Genomic DNA, 23,273 nt, shown 5'->3' with positions numbered 1-23,273 from the left:
AAAAAAAAAAAAAAAAAAACTAGTAGATTTACAAGACCCTTGCATATTGTCAGGCAGCACACCAAACTCTAAGGACCCTCAAACTTTGCACAGAGGTGGTAGATGTTTTAAAAAAAAAAAAAAAAAAAAAAAAAAAAAAAAAAAGGGAAAAGAAATGTGTTAAGGAAAGTAAATATAATCAATTCACAGAAAGAAAGTGTCACTATAAACTACTGCTTCAAGGATCAGGAAAGAACTAGATGGCCATTAAAAGCTAGAAAGATAAAAGCACTGCCAGGAAGAAAGAACACTGTAAATAAGGGTTTGGAAGCCTGAGAAGCTTGGGACATTTAGAGCCTCAGGCAGAATTCTCTGAGTTGAGGTCAAAGTTTAGAAAAAACATAAAGGAAGACACAGACCACCTGCCCATCACGAGGGCCTTGAACGCCAGGCGAAGGCAGGGCCCTGAGACTCTGGTCCGTCACAGACCAATCAACAGGCTCAATTTTGTCAAACGTAAGGGAAATACTGGTTCAATTTTTGTGTGTGTATAAACAGTCAGGAAATTTCAAAAAGTAATACCTAGTTAAAGAATTCATATCCATTAAAAGCTATTTTGTAATATTTCCCTTTCCAATTGTACTCCAGTAGCTGGAGGATACCACTAAAATACATTTATAATGAAAAGAGACAAAATCATGAAATAACTGTAACTTCCAAACTTGACTTTTTTTTTTTTTTTTTACATCAATCGGAAAATATATCAAAGATATATGCCTGCTATATAAATGTCCAAAAAAAGGGTCCATGGTTATTTTTAAAGATAATACCTAAAACAACAAAAACAACAAATATTTTATATACAATAAATAATTTTCCTTAAAAACTATTTATTTTGAAAATATATAGGAAAAAAATGTCCAAATAAATTGAGCTTTCATTCAAAGACTGAGTCAAAAGAAATGTGAAGGCATACAGAATGAAAATACCATCCCCCAACTCCCAGAAAGAACCAGCAGTAGAAAGGGAAGGAGAAAACATCAAACATAAAAAGGAAAAATGTAGATAAGTTAACAAATAAATTTATAAGATGTGATCACTAAACAGGAAAGACGTTCTGTGACAAAATTATTTTCCCACAAATGCTGAGAATCTGGCTTTCATGATGTTTAAAAAAAAAGTCAGAGTCACTGAAATCCTGTAACCCTACTATCTGCTCAATCAAGCTCAAAGAGGGAGAAAATCAAGCTACAAAAACTATAGTAAGTAATTAATGTTCAAGATGGAATATTTTAATAATTTTAACCATCACCTAACAACACTGATCATTTAAATCGTTTAAGAAGATTTTCTCTTCAATCTGCTTTCCTCAAATCTGAAGTCTTTTACAAATTTAAAAAGGAAAATGAAAAGAAAAATGTAGCTTATAGATTAAGTATTTAAATGTGGCAAAATTCAAGCAAAGTGATACTTTTAACTTTCCTCCTGTACTGTAAAACTTGAAAGCAATCTCCTTCAAAGAATCTGATATCTAAAATCAACCACTAATTTTGTCTTTCAAACCCATTTTTCTGTTTCAATTGATGTTCACTAATTTTAATGACTATGCTCTACTGTAGTGTGGATGACTGGTTTCCAGTCTTGTAAAGAATGAGACCCTATCACTGTCAATAATTTTTGAAGACTCCCCCATGTGAGATACGTATACTCTGTATGGTACTATGAGTTCTATATAATGTTTTAAAAAATACACACATATTTCAAAAAGATTAGCATGCAAATTAGACCACATGCACTTTTCCAGAGACAGTAGCTGATCTGCCTAACTCAATAACTCCTCAGAGGTACAAGAGCCACTGGGTGGGAACTACTAATTTAGAAGTCAGTTCAGAAAGCATATAACCCGTTCACATTTGTTTAGTGCTTCATGGTTTATGACAGGATTTACACACCAACCCTGAAAGGTAGACAGAGAAGGTATAAGAATTCTCACTTTACAAATTAGATGGAAGTCGAGAGAGACTAAAGAAATGGGTCAAGGTTACACAGCCTTAACAATGGTGAAATACCCACTAGATAACAGGTCTTATTACTTATTACTAACTCAATATTTTTAAACCAGTTATTCACCTGGTCATGAAAGGGCAGTGTAATCATTTTCGTAAAATCAGACTAACATACTTAACCAATAATTCCGAGAGAAAAAAAACATATTTTAATTTATACCTTTTTGGACCATCTAACAACCTGGGTTACAATTCTACATAATAATCATTTGGGGGGTATTAAAACAAGAAAGAAACGGCAAAGTGAGCTAGGATATGCTAAATAGATAAGCCCACTTAGAAAAGTGTTATGAATTAGGAAGACAATAAATTTCCAAATGTTGCAAAATGTTCAAGTTCTAATATTTTTAAACTTTCACATTATACTTGTCATTTCTAAACTCTGATCTAATAAACCCAACTGTCTGGTTGATTTCTTAGTAATCTTAACAAGATTGGGTCGTTACTCTAAGACGTAGTAACACAATTCATTAATTAGTTACGAGTAAGAATTCCAATTCTAGAACAATAAACAAGGTGCTATGCAAGAGAATTTGGGAAATATTAACTCAGGGTTATTTACTAAAAGAACTAAAACCATAAAGTCAAGAAACTGGAGGTGGAACATCATGTTTTAAAGCATATTATTTTGTATTTTCAAAAACCTTTACGATACTTTTTCGGGTGGGATATTAAAATGTTTCTTGTTCTGCCCCATTCCAAAGAACCACACAAGAGCACATTAAAACAGTGATGAAATAAAACGCTTACAGGTTTGTATCTCAGTGCATCTCTGTAGGATCCAAACAAAGCAGCCTGCGCCCTCAGGAAGGCCCTAGCCACTCCGTCCCCTGTAGCTGTAGACTGCTTCTTCAGTTTATTTTTCAGGGCCGAGACCTGCGTGACAGAGAGGAACCGTTAAATTCATACCTCAGAAATTGGTACAGCGAGGCACGAGCCCAATGGGCAGGCGGACCGCAGCGTGTGCAGGTCAGCCGGAGCCTCATCCTCTGCCTGACAGCTTATCTTCTAAGTCAGGGAGCACCTGCTGGTCTGTTAATTGAAAGGAAAGCAGGGGCCCACAGTAATGAGCTAATGCAAATTGGTCTGTGCTCTCCTTTTTTCCCAAGGCCTCTTGACATAAATAAGCTTTAATTATTTTACAGTAAACTGCTTGTGAGCCACTTTTCTGCAGATTTTTAGCAATTACAACATGTGTCTACTTGTTTGGAGATGAAGCTGGTTGGGTAGCGTTCGACTGCTTGCTAGTTAGTTTTATTTTTGGAAGCTTCGTTTGTATATGTAAATAATTTTCCAGTCATTTGTCGAATAGTTTTCACCATTATTAGATAAAAAGAGCGGAGGGAAGTTAAGGTTACTGAGAACCTACCACAAGTGGGGAATTGTGTTGTGCTCATTAGACACTGTCCCATCTGATCTTCAGCGTCTTCTACGAAAGGTACTCACAGTACCATTTATGAAGAAACAGGGGCTCAAACATGTGAATCGACTTGCCCTCAATATCTGGCTACTAAGTGGCAAAACTGAGATTTCAACCCAGTTCTGTCCAGTTTTCTCCACCACCACATGCAGGATTCGAGGTCAGCGTTATTGCCTTATGAACCAGTAATCACGTTAATGATGTTTTAAGATCGAAGAAAAATGTGTTATCTAGGAATTTGTGAAATTTTAAAAGGCACCTACATTTGTTATAATTTTTCATACAGTTGCATCCTTTAATTTCAGGTTGTGTGTATTTTAGAGAATGCATGCTATTTATGAACAGCCCTTACTTAGATGAGTATTTTCTAAGAGTAATCAACCTCCTGATGCTCACTCTTAGTTTTTAAAGGGGAGGTGATGTGATCTGTTCCTATGCATCCAATTCACTTGACCAATTCCTTTCACAGATAATAAAAGCTACACTCTGTACACTTAAAAAATACCATTGATGCTCATATACATTACTTGTCAATGCTCTACATGGGAACGTGAAGTCATGCAGAAATTCTGTTTTCTTAAGAAAAAACTGATGGGACAAATTCTGGTTGGATTGTTCCCTTATCAGAGCATGTTCTTACCCTTACGATACTACCAGATAACAAAATAATGTCATTCCTCCTTTACATACATATGCAAGGAGGAATATTTTTATTTCTTTATACAAGCAGCCCTGACTACTCTTGTGGATGATGACTGTAATTGAAGTGTCAACCTAATTAACAACTAAACTTTGAATAATGCTAATGAGAAAGGAACACAGCATCAGAGGAAGGACCAGCTCTACAGGTGATAAACCTTCACAGTAGTGACATTTTCCAGTGTAAAGTCACAGTTACTGTGATCTGATCAAAGACAGAGACCCCCACTGGGTCCAATTATAACCACAATTTTGAAAAAATTATTGAGTTATGATGTTCATAATCTATGCAGAAAGGCCTTTGCAGTATAGGTCTTTCCCCATAGCTGTGATCTTTTCAATTTATATCCAAGTTCCACAGATTCAGATAAAAGTTTAGAGCCTAATTCATTTAGCCCACAAAGTGCATAAATTAGGATTCATTTAAGAAGAAGTTTTTATTATTAAAATCTAACCTCAATTAATGCATATTTTTAGGTAACCCACATATTCAAAAATAAATACAGCTGAAGGATGCAAAAACAAACATCTGACTTAACGTCCTTTATTCTTAAGTCTGTAATAATGTTATTTTTTAGGTTTCAAATGCCTTTAAAAAAAACCAGTGGGGATGAAAATCAATACATATATTTCATTATTGCCCCCTAAAAAAGCTTATGATGGAAAGAATAAGATTCTAGTCTTCCAAAGTATTATAAAAAGAAAATGATTGGGTTATTTTTAATTTTACTTTACAGAAAACAAAAAAACATTTTAAAATGTCATGCCTTGTATCTTTGTAAAAGAAAATTCCTCAAGATGTATTTTTCTATAAAATCTGGAAGTGACAATTCAGTTCTCCACAAATTAAGAATCCTTAGGACAAGCATGACACAGGTGCTCCCAGAGACGGGAGGCAAGTCAAACCATCCCTCACCCTTTATTACCCCAAGTCCTTGATTGCTTAATCGCTGCGTAAGTTATCCAGGGTATTCATCACGCTGCCTCAGGCCCTTCCTAACCAAATCATAATGAGGTAGCCTTCACTTCCAAAATTAGTCAGTGATAGCTCCTGAACTTCCTGAAGAGCTCTATAGAAAATAGGAAAGAGGAAAATACCTGTTCTAGAACTGTCTGAAACGGTAGCCACTAGATGCACAAGCACTTGAAATGTGAGTAGCCCAAATCAGCATTTGCTATTAGTGTAAAAAAAAATACACTGGATTTTGAAGACTTAAAAAGAGCAAAATACCTCATTAATAATTTTATTCATTACATGATGAAACAGTATTTTGAATATACTGGGTTAAATAAAATACATTATTAAAATTAATTTCACCTATTCCTTTTTACTTTTTAACATGATTACCAGAAACATTTTAATTGCATATGTGGCTCATATTATATTTCTATTGGACCATGCTATTCTATATGAGCATACGATATAATTTCATACAGACATGTGAGACTAGCAAGAAATATAGTTAAGTTTTTCCTTTGCCTATTTCTACATTATTTCAACCTTTACAAACAGCATATAAGGAGTTCTTCCTTGACCTACTCTAGGTGGGCCTCGACTGCCAGTAGGTCTGAGGTGGTTCCTGTTTTTCAGAGACCAGAAGGGCAGCTGAGTTAAGCGTTTCTGTGTGCACCAATGAGCGCTCAAAAACAGCCTGTAAAAATGAAAGTGTTTTTTAATAGTCAGCTTCAGCTATTAGGATACTACTCTAACATAAAATTATTGTGTCAGCCTTGTTATTTTCCTGTCCTTTAGACCACTGGAGTAAATTATCACCAGCTACCACTACGCTTTGCAGAGCTAAATAGCTTTTAGCAGTTTTTATCTATAAAGAAGGTGATATATCTTCTGCACTTATTTAAAATACTTGGTCTGGGAAATAGCATTTTCTGCTTTAATTTCCAAACTTCTAAGTTTACTTATGAAATAAATGTACATCTTTCCATGAGTTCCTAAAATTTATACTCACATATAACTGAATTCAGAAAAGCATTTGGAACCTTGGTCACATGGCTATTATCACAAAATCCTATCATGGGACCTTGAAAAAGTATCAATTGTTTTCTCTTTTTATTCTTAACAAAGTAAGCTTCAATCTCCGATGGCTAAAGATGACTTGAAAACTGACATTTTATTTTATTATGACATTTTTTAGCCTGTATATAAATTATTTTTGAAGTCTAATTAGGTATCATACTAGACCTCCCCTGCAAAAAAAAAAAAAAGTTAAACAGTGAAAAAAAACTTCAGAATAAACGTCATTTCACTGCTCTTATCAAATGTTCAAATTCCTTTCATACAACGAGAATCCAGGCTTCTAAAGCAGCCATCACAGGAGGAATTATAACCTGGGTTTGAGCCCAGTGGGAGATCACTGCAACATGAATAATATTACCACCAATTCTCTACTTTTACCCTCTTAGCACTAAGTGACCACGGATAAAAGGAGGGAATTACATGAGTAAACACAGCAAACAGGTATAAATAGAAGAGTGCAGGCCACGTGCACATGGGCTGAGTAATGAAGCAATTATGCCAACCGGCGGTTAGGAAGGGAGGTGACATAAAAGAGCTGAGTTTTTCAGAGAAGTGACAGAAATTTTCTCCTGACTTTTAGATGTGTCTTCTCAGGAAAAATAAATCAATCGCTGTAACCCATAAATTTTAATTTTACTTTTTAGGATCACAAAGAGAAACATAAGGGTAAAGAACAGAAGGTAAAAATAAATGTTCAGGAATAACATTAGGATAAAACCCACATGACCGGAAACATCTCTGTGATGTCTCTAAGTATCCTTTTTCCTAACTAAGCTGCACTCTAGAAACTACGTACATTCAGAAAAGTTAATGCTTCAAATAACTATTTGCTTTAGGAAGAAGTTACAAGGTTAAAGTCTTTTATTCTTCCATGAAACATGTTATGGTCATTGTATGAATCAGATATTAAATCCCTACACTTCTTTAATCCTTCTAATGTTCAGTTTTTTAAGCAATAAAATTAACCCTTCCTTCTTAATATAATTTTCTAACATGCTCCTATCTAAGGATTAAAACAGTAACCTTTAACATTTATTAAATGAAAAACATATGATACACTCCCAGAGGGTATCATGACATTGTTTCTCTGAATGCTTAAATTACCTTTCAAAGCCTAAAATATGGTGTCATCTACAGCTATTTCCCCTTCAGAGGCATCTTACAATGATCACAACCCAAACTGCTCTTACTCTACCTCAAGTCCAATGTCAGTGTCACTTCCGTGCATCCAGGTGCCTTGCAGGTCCTCTCAACGCTGCGCCCTTTCTCATCCTCCATAAGCAGTAATCACTGAGCCCCCGCTGTTCGACCTCTGATGTAATTTCAAGTCTGTCCGCTTTTCTCCAACTCCCTGCCACTATCCAGTTCCAGCGCCTCCCATCTCTCACCTAGACCCCTGCAAATGGTCTCTGAACTGCTTCATTTCTGCTTCGTTGCCCCAGTGATCTTCAGGACCTAGAACCCAAGATGATATTTTTAGAAGTCAAAGTGGATCTCACTATTATTCCTCTGCTACACATCTCCAGTGAATTCCCAGTAAAGTCTGGAGGTCCTGAACAAGAAGCACAGACCTTCCACTCATTTTAAGATGCCTCTGAAGGGAAAAGAGTTGTAGGTCTGACGCTCTCACTCCTACCTGTCTCTACCACCTCATCTGCGTAACCTCTCTTTTGTTCCTCTAAGCGCAGCTATACAGGACTTCCTTCCATTCCCTGAATCTGCCAACAGCAAAGCCTTTGTATACGCTATTCCTCAACCTTCCACCTTACTCATACTCATTGTTCAGGCCAGGTCTGCACTCAGGTGTTTTGACATGTTGAGCTGAACCTCAAAAGGCAGATCTCAGTTTGTAGGCAGGTAAGAGTGGCCTCTCAGCTTGGCTACCATTATTTTCATTTGGGCTCGCTTATGGCAGAGATAGCTGTCAGCCTAACAACGGTCACTCTCCCTCTCTTCGGTAATAGAAATCTTAAGTTTTGACCGGTGCTTGGTTAACCCAGCTGGGCAAACCCAGCTATTTCCCAGGATCACCATGACCTGGTGTGGCCCTGTGGTTGGGTTCAGCTAATAATGGAATGTGAGTTCCAGGACCACAGCTTCTACGTCTTCCTGTCCACTCTGCTCCCAGCACAATACAGGCATACAGTAGGTGCTCAATCAGTATCTGTTGAACGATTGAACAAATTAACCTGTCCAAGGCATGCTGCTACGCTAACTTCTCTAGTTAACTGGGTCAGAATATCTGTGATGGTGCCCAGGAACAAAATTCATTGAGAAGTCCACCAAGTCATCATATCAGCAAGATTTGGAAACCACTATGATGACAGTACTCACAACATCACGCACACAAAAAGTCTCTCAAATATGGAGAAGAACTTAAAAAACAAGGAACAAAATTTTAAATTATTTTAAAGCCAAAACATATATATACATACATACACACATACTGGCCATAAGAAGACAGAGAAGCACATTATTAAGATGATACTGGAGGAAAAAAGACATCAGGAGAGGGGCTTCCTGGGTGGCGTAGTGGTTAGGAATCCGCCTGCATAGTTAGTTTTATTTTTGGAAGCTTCGTTTGTATATGTAAATAATTTTCCAGTCATTTGTCGAATAGTTTTCACCATTATTAGATAAAAAGAGCGGAGGGAAGTTAAGGTTACTGAGAACCTACCACAAGTGGGGAATTGTGTTGTGCTCATTAGACACTGTCCCATCTGATCTTCAGCGTCTTCTACGAAAGGTACTCACAGTACCATTTATGAAGAAACAGGGGCTCAAACATGTGAATCGACTTGCCCTCAATATCTGGCTACTAAGTGGCAAAACTGAGATTTCAACCCAGTTCTGTCCAGTTTTCTCCACCACCACATGCAGGATTCGAGGTCAGCGTTATTGCCTTATGAACCAGTAATCACGTTAATGATGTTTTAAGATCGAAGAAAAATGTGTTATCTAGGAATTTGTGAAATTTTAAAAGGCACCTACATTTGTTATAATTTTTCATACAGTTGCATCCTTTAATTTCAGGTTGTGTGTATTTTAGAGAATGCATGCTATTTATGAACAGCCCTTACTTAGATGAGTATTTTCTAAGAGTAATCAACCTCCTGATGCTCACTCTTAGTTTTTAAAGGGGAGGTGATGTGATCTGTTCCTATGCATCCAATTCACTTGACCAATTCCTTTCACAGATAATAAAAGCTACACTCTGTACACTTAAAAAATACCATTGATGCTCATATACATTACTTGTCAATGCTCTACATGGGAACGTGAAGTCATGCAGAAATTCTGTTTTCTTAAGAAAAAACTGATGGGACAAATTCTGGTTGGATTGTTCCCTTATCAGAGCATGTTCTTACCCTTACGATACTACCAGATAACAAAATAATGTCATTCCTCCTTTACATACATATGCAAGGAGGAATATTTTTATTTCTTTATACAAGCAGCCCTGACTACTCTTGTGGATGATGACTGTAATTGAAGTGTCAACCTAATTAACAACTAAACTTTGAATAATGCTAATGAGAAAGGAACACAGCATCAGAGGAAGGACCAGCTCTACAGGTGATAAACCTTCACAGTAGTGACATTTTCCAGTGTAAAGTCACAGTTACTGTGATCTGATCAAAGACAGAGACCCCCACTGGGTCCAATTATAACCACAATTTTGAAAAAATTATTGAGTTATGATGTTCATAATCTATGCAGAAAGGCCTTTGCAGTATAGGTCTTTCCCCATAGCTGTGATCTTTTCAATTTATATCCAAGTTCCACAGATTCAGATAAAAGTTTAGAGCCTAATTCATTTAGCCCACAAAGTGCATAAATTAGGATTCATTTAAGAAGAAGTTTTTATTATTAAAATCTAACCTCAATTAATGCATATTTTTAGGTAACCCACATATTCAAAAATAAATACAGCTGAAGGATGCAAAAACAAACATCTGACTTAACGTCCTTTATTCTTAAGTCTGTAATAATGTTATTTTTTAGGTTTCAAATGCCTTTAAAAAAAACCAGTGGGGATGAAAATCAATACATATATTTCATTATTGCCCCCTAAAAAAGCTTATGATGGAAAGAATAAGATTCTAGTCTTCCAAAGTATTATAAAAAGAAAATGATTGGGTTATTTTTAATTTTACTTTACAGAAAACAAAAAAACATTTTAAAATGTCATGCCTTGTATCTTTGTAAAAGAAAATTCCTCAAGATGTATTTTTCTATAAAATCTGGAAGTGACAATTCAGTTCTCCACAAATTAAGAATCCTTAGGACAAGCATGACACAGGTGCTCCCAGAGACGGGAGGCAAGTCAAACCATCCCTCACCCTTTATTACCCCAAGTCCTTGATTGCTTAATCGCTGCGTAAGTTATCCAGGGTATTCATCACGCTGCCTCAGGCCCTTCCTAACCAAATCATAATGAGGTAGCCTTCACTTCCAAAATTAGTCAGTGATAGCTCCTGAACTTCCTGAAGAGCTCTATAGAAAATAGGAAAGAGGAAAATACCTGTTCTAGAACTGTCTGAAACGGTAGCCACTAGATGCACAAGCACTTGAAATGTGAGTAGCCCAAATCAGCATTTGCTATTAGTGTAAAAAAAAATACACTGGATTTTGAAGACTTAAAAAGAGCAAAATACCTCATTAATAATTTTATTCATTACATGATGAAACAGTATTTTGAATATACTGGGTTAAATAAAATACATTATTAAAATTAATTTCACCTATTCCTTTTTACTTTTTAACATGATTACCAGAAACATTTTAATTGCATATGTGGCTCATATTATATTTCTATTGGACCATGCTATTCTATATGAGCATACGATATAATTTCATACAGACATGTGAGACTAGCAAGAAATATAGTTAAGTTTTTCCTTTGCCTATTTCTACATTATTTCAACCTTTACAAACAGCATATAAGGAGTTCTTCCTTGACCTACTCTAGGTGGGCCTCGACTGCCAGTAGGTCTGAGGTGGTTCCTGTTTTTCAGAGACCAGAAGGGCAGCTGAGTTAAGCGTTTCTGTGTGCACCAATGAGCGCTCAAAAACAGCCTGTAAAAATGAAAGTGTTTTTTAATAGTCAGCTTCAGCTATTAGGATACTACTCTAACATAAAATTATTGTGTCAGCCTTGTTATTTTCCTGTCCTTTAGACCACTGGAGTAAATTATCACCAGCTACCACTACGCTTTGCAGAGCTAAATAGCTTTTAGCAGTTTTTATCTATAAAGAAGGTGATATATCTTCTGCACTTATTTAAAATACTTGGTCTGGGAAATAGCATTTTCTGCTTTAATTTCCAAACTTCTAAGTTTACTTATGAAATAAATGTACATCTTTCCATGAGTTCCTAAAATTTATACTCACATATAACTGAATTCAGAAAAGCATTTGGAACCTTGGTCACATGGCTATTATCACAAAATCCTATCATGGGACCTTGAAAAAGTATCAATTGTTTTCTCTTTTTATTCTTAACAAAGTAAGCTTCAATCTCCGATGGCTAAAGATGACTTGAAAACTGACATTTTATTTTATTATGACATTTTTTAGCCTGTATATAAATTATTTTTGAAGTCTAATTAGGTATCATACTAGACCTCCCCTGCAAAAAAAAAAAAAAGTTAAACAGTGAAAAAAAACTTCAGAATAAACGTCATTTCACTGCTCTTATCAAATGTTCAAATTCCTTTCATACAACGAGAATCCAGGCTTCTAAAGCAGCCATCACAGGAGGAATTATAACCTGGGTTTGAGCCCAGTGGGAGATCACTGCAACATGAATAATATTACCACCAATTCTCTACTTTTACCCTCTTAGCACTAAGTGACCACGGATAAAAGGAGGGAATTACATGAGTAAACACAGCAAACAGGTATAAATAGAAGAGTGCAGGCCACGTGCACATGGGCTGAGTAATGAAGCAATTATGCCAACCGGCGGTTAGGAAGGGAGGTGACATAAAAGAGCTGAGTTTTTCAGAGAAGTGACAGAAATTTTCTCCTGACTTTTAGATGTGTCTTCTCAGGAAAAATAAATCAATCGCTGTAACCCATAAATTTTAATTTTACTTTTTAGGATCACAAAGAGAAACATAAGGGTAAAGAACAGAAGGTAAAAATAAATGTTCAGGAATAACATTAGGATAAAACCCACATGACCGGAAACATCTCTGTGATGTCTCTAAGTATCCTTTTTCCTAACTAAGCTGCACTCTAGAAACTACGTACATTCAGAAAAGTTAATGCTTCAAATAACTATTTGCTTTAGGAAGAAGTTACAAGGTTAAAGTCTTTTATTCTTCCATGAAACATGTTATGGTCATTGTATGAATCAGATATTAAATCCCTACACTTCTTTAATCCTTCTAATGTTCAGTTTTTTAAGCAATAAAATTAACCCTTCCTTCTTAATATAATTTTCTAACATGCTCCTATCTAAGGATTAAAACAGTAACCTTTAACATTTATTAAATGAAAAACATATGATACACTCCCAGAGGGTATCATGACATTGTTTCTCTGAATGCTTAAATTACCTTTCAAAGCCTAAAATATGGTGTCATCTACAGCTATTTCCCCTTCAGAGGCATCTTACAATGATCACAACCCAAACTGCTCTTACTCTACCTCAAGTCCAATGTCAGTGTCACTTCCGTGCATCCAGGTGCCTTGCAGGTCCTCTCAACGCTGCGCCCTTTCTCATCCTCCATAAGCAGTAATCACTGAGCCCCCGCTGTTCGACCTCTGATGTAATTTCAAGTCTGTCCGCTTTTCTCCAACTCCCTGCCACTATCCAGTTCCAGCGCCTCCCATCTCTCACCTAGACCCCTGCAAATGGTCTCTGAACTGCTTCATTTCTGCTTCGTTGCCCCAGTGATCTTCAGGACCTAGAACCCAAGATGATATTTTTAGAAGTCAAAGTGGATCTCACTATTATTCCTCTGCTACACATCTCCAGTGAATTCCCAGTAAAGTCTGGAGGTCCTGAACAAGAAGCACAGACCTTCCACTCATTTTAAGATGCCTCTGAAGGGAAAAGAGTTGTAGGTCTGACGCTCTCACTCCTACCTGTCTCTACCACCTCATCTGCGTAACCTCTCTTTTGTTCCTCTAAGCGCAGCTATACAGGACTTCCTTCCATTCCCTGAATCTGCCAACAGCAAAGCCTTTGTATACGCTATTCCTCAACCTTCCACCTTACTCATACTCATTGTTCAGGCCAGGTCTGCACTCAGGTGTTTTGACATGTTGAGCTGAACCTCAAAAGGCAGATCTCAGTTTGTAGGCAGGTAAGAGTGGCCTCTCAGCTTGGCTACCATTATTTTCATTTGGGCTCGCTTATGGCAGAGATAGCTGTCAGCCTAACAACGGTCACTCTCCCTCTCTTCGGTAATAGAAATCTTAAGTTTTGACCGGTGCTTGGTTAACCCAGCTGGGCAAACCCAGCTATTTCCCAGGATCACCATGACCTGGTGTGGCCCTGTGGTTGGGTTCAGCTAATAATGGAATGTGAGTTCCAGGACCACAGCTTCTACGTCTTCCTGTCCACTCTGCTCCCAGCACAATACAGGCATACAGTAGGTGCTCAATCAGTATCTGTTGAACGATTGAACAAATTAACCTGTCCAAGGCATGCTGCTACGCTAACTTCTCTAGTTAACTGGGTCAGAATATCTGTGATGGTGCCCAGGAACAAAATTCATTGAGAAGTCCACCAAGTCATCATATCAGCAAGATTTGGAAACCACTATGATGACAGTACTCACAACATCACGCACACAAAAAGTCTCTCAAATATGGAGAAGAACTTAAAAAACAAGGAACAAAATTTTAAATTATTTTAAAGCCAAAACATATATATACATACATACACACATACTGGCCATAAGAAGACAGAGAAGCACATTATTAAGATGATACTGGAGGAAAAAAGACATCAGGAGAGGGGCTTCCTGGGTGGCGTAGTGGTTAGGAATCCGCCTGCAAATGCAGGGGACATGGGTTCGAGCCCTGGTCCAGGAAGATCCCACATGCCACGGAGCAACTAAGCCGGTGCGCCACAACCACCGAGCCTGTGCTCTAGAGCCCATGCTCCGCAACCAGAGAAGCCACCGCAATGAGAAGCTCGCGCACCGCAATGAAGAGCAGCCCCCGCTCACCGCAACTAGAGAAAGCCCGCGTGCAGCAACGAAGACCCAACGCAGCCAAAAATAAATTTAAAAAAAGACATCCAGAGAAAAGCTGGCTAATTTAGATGGAAATGAAAGGCCATGAGAAAGCCAAGGAAATTCATGAGCAGCACTGAAAATCACTAGAAGTAGCAAACTCTAAATCAACTTTAAAATGGCAAACGTACAGAGACATGCAGGGAGGAACCGCGCAGGGCTGGGTCCTGCAGAGGGAGGCACAGATTCTCTCACGCAGCCAAGAGAAAAACAACAAAGACCTTTTAAATGTTGAGGCCCAATTAATTAAGATTTTGAGTTTTTAATTTTTGTTTTGTTATGCTTTGGTATTTAAAGTTTATATTAAAAAATACACACCAAGAAAACAGTAGGAAAAAACAGCAGGATCTATTCATAGTTTACTTACAAACAAAAAACCTTTTCGTAAACAATCTCATCTCTGAAAGTAACTATTTAGAAGAAGGGTGAATCCCCGTGACAGCCAAAGTCAAGTGCAGGAGCACGGTGACTGCCATCACAACCTGCTCTCTTTCTCCAGAGACAGGAAACACGCAGTTGCACGCAGAGCCACAAGATAGATATTAAACCGGCTTCCAGGTTTCTCCCTTTCATTACTATGAAAGTCAGATGAAAATACCCTTAAAAACACTACTCTCAGGGGCAAACCGAAAGCAGGATTTGTCTCCTGGAGACTACTCTATTAAACAAAAAAATGTCCTCTCAATTACTCCAGAACCAGAGTGAAATTGTAACATAGTTGTAACCTGGACACTCTACCAGTTTGCTGGGGACTTCATTCACTGCTAAACGAGATAAGGATTACAGCATGGCTGTGGCAAACCTGGAACTAATAAAATATTCTCTGGGGCCTTTTTTTTTCCTCTTTATAACATATATTATGACAATTTAACATATTAAACCTTCATGTTAGATTAGAGGAAATATCTAATGAATTAAATATATTTATTGACTTATTTGTATGGTTGTAAGAGTTAAATTTGTTTATATACTTTAATTTTTTAAGCTGATTTTTTAAATTCTCTGAAAAAGCCAATTCTTTTCCAAACTCATTCCCAAACTAATTAACTCACTTGAATACAGATATATGAAAATTTTAATTTAAAGTCAGAGTTGGGTTTTCTTCCTCTAGTTCTTTAGGCTTGTAATGATTTTTAGTTAATCGGAACAATTTGTGTCTTTCCTTTTCATGTAATGGCAAAACCATTAACCTAGTCCTTGGTGTGATACTTGAAAGCCTCAGTATAAGACACACAGTATTTTATTTTTATTTATTTATTTATTTATTTATTTATTTATTTATTTATTTATTTATTTTTGCGGCACGCAGGCCTCTCACTGCTGTGGCCTCTCCTGTTGAGGAGCACAGGCTCTGGACGCGCAGGCTCAGAGGCCATGGCGCACGGGCCCAGCCGCTCCGCGGCATGTGGGATCTTCCCGGACCGGGGCACGAACCCGTGTCCCCTGCATCGGCAGGCGGACTCTCAACCACTGCGCCACCAGGGAAGCCCAAGACGCACAGTATTTTAAATGACTCTATTTTACAATAAGGTCTTTTCAATGTTTGAATAATTAAATATGCTTTATACTAAATGTTGCTGTCCTATAACATACTGTGGCCTACCGTGAATGGTACAATAACTCTTCAGCATACATACTGTATTTTCTACATAGGCTCATAATAGAAAATAGAAAATCGTTTTCCAATAGCATTACATATAGCATGAAAATGAGTTTTTAAAACAGTGTTGACAATCCTAATTTAAATCAAATAGGTCATAATGATATTTCTTTAACAAGATTAGAATGGAGAGTAAGCTTCTATATCAAATTTTAAGAGTTACTCATTGCACTGTGTATCACGTTTATATGAGACAGACCATGCTCTAGTGCCTGGGGCGTAAGTCAGAGGATCAACTTCTATGAACTAAAGCTCTAGACATACCATTAACAGCATACTTTCTGTGGCTTTATCCTCTTATCTAACATAGGGGTATAAGTATATTGACCTGTCTCAGAGTATATTATTTTTTACAGTCTAGTAAGTTAAAATTATTTAAAAACAGTTAAGCAGTACAGGTCAAAATTTATTTTCCTAGTAATGAATATTCTAATGCATGTAACTTTTTCAGACGTCAGTTCTAACCTGCTTTCTTCTATAAGAGTTAGCTTATAATTGTTTTAACTTAATATTCACATAAAGACAGATTTCCTGTATCTCATTATAACTTTACTTAGCTTAATTTTCCCACTAGTGAGGCATCCTATTTATTTTTGAAATAGTAACAATTTCCAAATTACTTTTTAAAATGTTAATGATGATAAAAATTTAAATGAGCACTAATACCTTAGAAATACAACATTTTACATTATTATGTAATTGAAACTAAATTTGTGTATATATTTGCAATGGAGGGGGTCTCAATAATGCATTTTCTTAAATTAAAATGAACCCATTTGAGATTTCAAATGTTATATTTAATACAACTGGCTCTTTCTGCCCCCACTTAAAAACATACCACAATAACACTAACTGCAATCGATACTGTTACATAGCCCTAAAAGTTACTTTTTTATTTCAAAATACTCAAACTACATATGTTTGAAGGTACCTATAATTTGGCATAGCCACTAAAAAAAATAAAACTCACAATGTATTCGTAGACAAAAACTACAAAAGTATATTTTAATGCTTTTAAAAGTTATTCCATGTAATAATCAATATCGTTAAAATCAACTCCCAATAAAATTTGTTTTTTTTCTTTTAATGATCCAGATCTAAAGTGAAATGATGAAATCGAAAAACAACTGTTCTTGTCAGAAGACAGGAAGAGAGTTTTTTCCCCTTCCCTTAAGGAAAACAAAGGATTCCTGAAAGCTTTGGCCTGATTTATTTTTCCAATTTTAAATACCTTAAGAGTAGCGGAACTGCTACTGGCATGGTAGTATTTCTAACAGTCAATAAATCTAAAATATTATGTGTGAATATTGGAATGAAGCCATTAAGAAGATTACAGCATGCAACACAGCAGAGGGTCCACAGGAAAAAAGAACTAGTAATTCAGGACAACTGTGACCACTGACCTTGGAACAGCCAAGACCACTGGTCAAGCTGACACGATAATAAAGTGCACATGCACAGAAAGTCATCTAGCCTGTAAGCATAATTTTAATGTTTTGGTGAATGATTTTAAAATGCCCCCATTTAAATATCAGTTAATTTATTAAATTATCAAACAATACCAACTGTAATATTTTTCAGGCTTCAAGTATATTTTATTAATTCAAGTCCCAGAAAAATTCAGTATGATCATTTGTGATTTTTAACACGTCTCATTTAAAACATTTACAATTATAGCAAGTATGATGTGATACTTTATTGTATTTCCTATTATAAGAGATAGCTGTGGAAAACTGATGAAAAAGCTAAATTTATTAGAGCTGGGTTAAACAAACAATCACCTGAAACATTTTTAGAAAATGACTCTAACTTTAAAACATCTCATACTTTCAGTAGATAGTCCTAGCTCCACCTCAGGACTATTTCAGTTTATTCATTCTTCAAATTTGTCTAAGTCTGCGCTCCTTAATTCCGAGCATATATTTAGTTATATCTACATTACCTTGCAGAGTTCCTTTTTATGAATTCTTTTTTTACTATTTCAGTTATGTTCAGTTAACTGTTGCTTATAAATAAACAATGAGATGGCCCCTCTTGTCATTTTATATATTTAGGCTTTTACATTTCATGAATATTGTTTAACTTCCTCACATATTTAAATAAATGTTTCAATACCAAACTAATTCTACTAGGAAAGTAGAGGTTCCCAATTTAAAAAGAATCACTCATCAAAAAATTACTATTAAAGATTGTTTTTCTCGAAGAAATAATCAGCTATCACTGGAGCTGACTATAAAAATTTTAATATAACACAAGAAAGCTGATTTCTTTTTCTTTTTTCTTCCTCTTTCTTATCCTTCCTCATTTAAAAAAAAATAAACAATCCTTTCTTCTTAGGGAATTAATAGTAGGAACTACATGCACATAAGGAAAACATTCTTAAAAGTTGGGACTTTATTTTCATAATTATGTCCCTATCCAGTGAAGAATACTTTGATGGATTTCTAAATGAACAACTCTAATCCTTTCTAGCAGCTTCTGCAAAATCTTTATAATGAGGCAATCGAGTTATAATGAGCTAAAAAGATAATATAATTCTTCACTGGCCTGGGTTTGGATTTGTTCATACATAGCATAAATTTTACTACAGTTAGATAAAGTAGTTCGATTTAATTTGCTTCAAGGTCAGCAAGTATTTCAGGTTATTTATGGGCATAAATAATCTGATTTTGACTTTAAAGTCACATTTTCCCTATCACTAGCCATAAAAGCAATCAAGGCTAGTATTACTGTATTTTCTGAGTTTGAGATTTTTTTTATTCTTTTTTATTTTCAAGCTCCCTAATAGTGATTTCAAAGTACTTGCAGTATTACAGAAAAAAAATATATTTTAAAGGTTTTTTTATTCCCTAATTTTTATATAGCTGAATAAACAATGTTTTTTTTTAAAAAGAGGAGTTATTTTAACTTAGAACTATGTTATAAAGATATTTTAAAATAGCCATTAGAATATATACAGAAACAGTACAATCTGCATTTTTACCCTGTTCTAAGGAATACGAAGGCCAGAAAATTTACTTTGGAGACTATTTAACACAAAATACAGAATATATCCTATTATAAGCTGCAGACCCACACATGCACACACACACAAACCTCTGCAAGATCAAAGACCAGAAGAGAGCTGGCACTTAATTTATCAGCCTTTACAGACAAAAGACAGTTTTCGTCATTTCAAAAGGATCAGATGTCTTTTATGACAAACTGGGTTTGCAGTTTAATTTACAAATAGAATTCTAAGTAAGCAGTCTTTGCTCTGCCAGAGCAAATGACAAACAGTGTAGGTTTTCATTCTTGCAGCCCTCAGCAGGATAGAAAGGATTAAAATAAAACTGAAATAATTTAGAGAAAACAAATAAATGTTTCAGAAAGTTGAGGGAGATCAAAGCCAGAATTTTCTGACCCCAACTGTACAAGCATTTCTTATTATATTGACCAGTGCCATCAGATCATTAATTAAAAGGAAAAGCGCTGGCAGGTGGCAGGGAAGCAAAAGCCGATAATTGGCCCCCTTCTTCTTCTTGCCTTCAAAAACTCTCTCATTCTTTTGCAAGACATGCCACTAGGCAGACAGAAATGCCTACTTTGTAATATAATGATTAAGATGAGATGAAGAGACTTATGTTTAAAGAAACTCTGCCTAATGAATGCATCTAGCTTTTTAATTACGATCCTACTTTTACAATAAGGAATATGATATTGCATCTGACATCTCCTCAACTGCCAAAAGGTAAAAATACGAAAGACAGACTCTGCTTTGACTCCTCTCACACCACATGCTCATATTCAGCCCTTCTATTTCAGACAGAAAAATGGGAAAGTAACTCTTGGTGATTCAAGGGTCCAGGAGAAAACATATATATGTTTGTTCACCACAAAATATCCTCCAGACTTACCACGTCACTCGGTAGGCTGCTCAAGTCATTAAATGGTGATTCTAAAGTGTTTGTGTCAACATTTAACATAACCACATCCTCCAATGATTTATTTTTCACTCTCTGTTTAAAAAACACAATTATAAACAAACATCTTAGTATATTTTCCTTCCAAAGCTATAATGAACTTAGATATGTAGAGAAAATTATCTTAATGCATTATCCTTAGGAAAAGAAAAAAGGAAAATTCTACATCATAAAAGAATATAAACAATTTTGCCTTATGAGAAAGTCTGTCTAAACCATTCAAAAAGAAAGATTAAAAATGCTTAAAATAGCATGTTTACTCATCTAAATATATTAATAGTTTGGAGACACTGAATGTAATTTAACTACCACAGAGATACTACAACAAATACAAAATAGGCATGGCTACATTAAACTGTAAAAATTTATATCCTTTAAATTTTACCAATTGAATTTCAATCCTATGATACAGGAACGTGTGGCCAGTTCTATAGCTATTTTTAGCCTAAATCATACTGTGGGGTTAACACAAAACAATAAATATGACTACTAAGTAGTAAAGTAAGTTTTAAATTAATAAATATTTTCTCTGTATCTCTATGTAAATTTGGTATAAGTTGATGATGACAAGTGAAATTAAGAAAAAATGACAGAGAGCAGTAATATGGAATTTACTGTTAGTAATATTTATCCCATGAATTTAATATAAAGGATCAAATTTAACAGCCTATCAGATTAACTATTTGACTTGTCATATTTGTTTGAAAGCTTAGTCAAATGGTCAAATTATCTCAATATATGCACAAATGATAGTAAATTAGAATTTATTAAATTTTTATCCTTAAAGAAAGAAAATATTTAGTTTATTTTTCTTATTTAAACTAATATATCTACTTAAACAAATCATATAATTCTATTAGTCTTATCTAGATGATAGCAAATAATATTATTTCCTAATGAAAATAAGTAAGGTGTGCATTAATGAAATATATCCATCAACCCAGAATTCCCTAATTGCATAGGTCAACTAGCAATTGGTCAATTAATTTCAGTGCAGTAGTTTTAAAAGTGACATTCTAGAATAATAGCCATTTTTTCAGATTATTTAAATAGCTTAATATTAAATTGGCCAAGCCAATTTTTTAAGTTAGCCAAGACTGGAATTTCTGTGATCCACTTAGAATTTCAAATCTCTGCGTATCAGGTAGAATGTTAAATTTGCTAGGAAAATGGTAGTCTAGAGTAGGGAATTTTTATGTGTTAGGATAGCCACAATGTCTATGTGGAATATGCATTCTCAAGGAGGCACGTGATTCTAAAACTCTATCCTGTAAAAGACATTATAATTATTCAAAAGTAAGACTCAGAAAATGGCCATTTCTAAGAGAGTAGCTTATAACAGTGATACTATTATCAAAACATTTATAAATAAACTCATTTCATTTCCATGTACATACATATATGTAAAAAAGCTTTACATATATAAATATGTGGTTATCTACAAATCAACTATAGCATAACTACAAAAATAACCTATGAACAAAAACTATATTTATATTAATGGCATTTGTATGCAAAAAGCATATCATAATTTTGATTTCCATCTTCAATTCTAAGTTGCCCTTTTAACAGAAAATGTAAAGATAATCCAGAAACCTGATGTAGTTTTCAGGGAATGAAATGAGTTCATCTAAATAGCATAGAGTAATGGTTATGTGGCCCCAAAATGTTTGTAATGACGCTAACACTAAACTCTGAATAGCTGAGTCACCTTGCTGTGCACCTGAAACTATCACAACATTGTTAAACGGTTATACTCCAATATAAAATAAAAAGTTAAAAAAAAATCTCGGAATAAAGGAAATTAGCATTAGTATGAAATGTATACCTTTTTCAAAGTTTCTCTTAGTTTTAAGAAGTCTGATAATAGCTGAATATTAAAATTTGTTAACGGGAACACTCATTAAGAATGGAAAATGTATTCATTTCAATAAATCAACAGACTGGGCCTCCCTAAAATGAGAACCATTCTACATAAGCAAAAAAGGGGGGAGAAGATAGCATGTAATTTAAATCTTTAAAAAAAAATTCTTATTAATGTATTTTCTCTGTTATTTCCCTCCAAATCAGGCTTTAGCCATTTTTTTCTAAACAGGAGTGGAAAGTCATATGGCATATAAAACAGCACCACTTTCTCTGCCCCATATTTTTATGTCTCATAAAATTCATCAACTTGTTTGGATGGTGAAAGAGTAAGAAAATGTGAAAAAACAATGTGCTTTGCTGAACCGGCGAGACTCCTGGAATCCTCCACACGCCATCCTCCTTCCAGGTGATGCCAGCACACCTGCACACTCTGCACATGGAGCAAGGGAAGGGACACGGTGGAAGCAGCCACACGATACTGTGAAACTGGGCAAACACTTTACCTAGAATCATTTGTGTATTAAAACAAATAATATAACCCTCACATCTGTAGCCTGTACTGACTTATTCCAATCACAGGTCTTAGTTTGCTTTGACTTCATCCCTAAAGGCTAGTTTTCAGGGAGAACAAAATGCCCTTGTCCTTTATTTTAGAAGCAAATTTACTTTTTAAAAAGAGATTTCTAGTCATCTTTTACTTATGATCGCATAAAAATAATTTTTAAAAAAGATTTAGAAAGACATTAATTTCATGTCTTTGAACAATTATGTTTAAAAGTCTTTGTAAAACTGATAAAAAGTGTTGAAACTGTCTTGACTGAGAGAAGAGAATATTTTGATTCTTCCTCCACAAAAAATTAGTTGTATTTGCAGCCAAACAAATGTGAAAAATTATTCAGTTCTGTCTCATATATAAAATATGTAAATATATATTTATATTTTAATTATAATACCATTTATATAAAATAAAAAAGCACAAAAGATCAGAATTTTAGTGAAAATAATCTGTGTAATAATGTCATCATAAAAATAGAAACATAGGATCTGTATCACCTGGTAAAAGATTAAGAAGAAAATTACTAAATGGTACCCAACTGGTTGAAAGACATTCTTAAAGTTCCTATTATAGTTTCTCATTCACTATTAAACCAAATAAAACTGACTATTAAGACAGTTTGATAAGTCCAGAGTATAAAAGGTACAGAGATTTCAGCCGATCTAATCATGGCTTTACACAGTCTCATTTAATAAGAGCCAACTTAAAGTTAGAAAGGACTGCTTCTCCAAGACAATACTCTAAGGAGTAAAAAATTCTTAAATTTGCTCCTTTA

General features: G+C 35.1%; 1 protein-coding gene across 1 annotated transcript in view; it reads right to left on the bottom strand.

The window, feature by feature from the left end:
- DENND1B (DENN domain containing 1B) overlaps window positions 1–23,273 on the bottom strand; it is a 253,493-nt gene that overhangs the window by 86,232 nt on the left and 143,988 nt on the right. The window contains exons 12-13 of the mRNA XM_007459659.1: window positions 20,011–20,112; window positions 2,796–2,921 (exon numbers count right to left, since the gene is read on the bottom strand). Of these exons, the coding sequence (XP_007459721.1) occupies window positions 2,796–2,921; window positions 20,011–20,112 (228 nt within the window). The remainder of the gene's footprint in view (window positions 1–2,795; window positions 2,922–20,010; window positions 20,113–23,273) is intronic.

The sequence above is a fragment of the Lipotes vexillifer genome, unplaced genomic scaffold (genome assembly GCF_000442215.2).
Source record: "Lipotes vexillifer unplaced genomic scaffold, Lipotes_vexillifer_v1.1 scaffold830, whole genome shotgun sequence".
In the NCBI taxonomy this organism is placed as follows: domain Eukaryota; kingdom Metazoa; phylum Chordata; class Mammalia; order Artiodactyla; family Lipotidae; genus Lipotes; species Lipotes vexillifer.
This window is presented reverse-complemented; position numbering and strand designations above follow the sequence as displayed.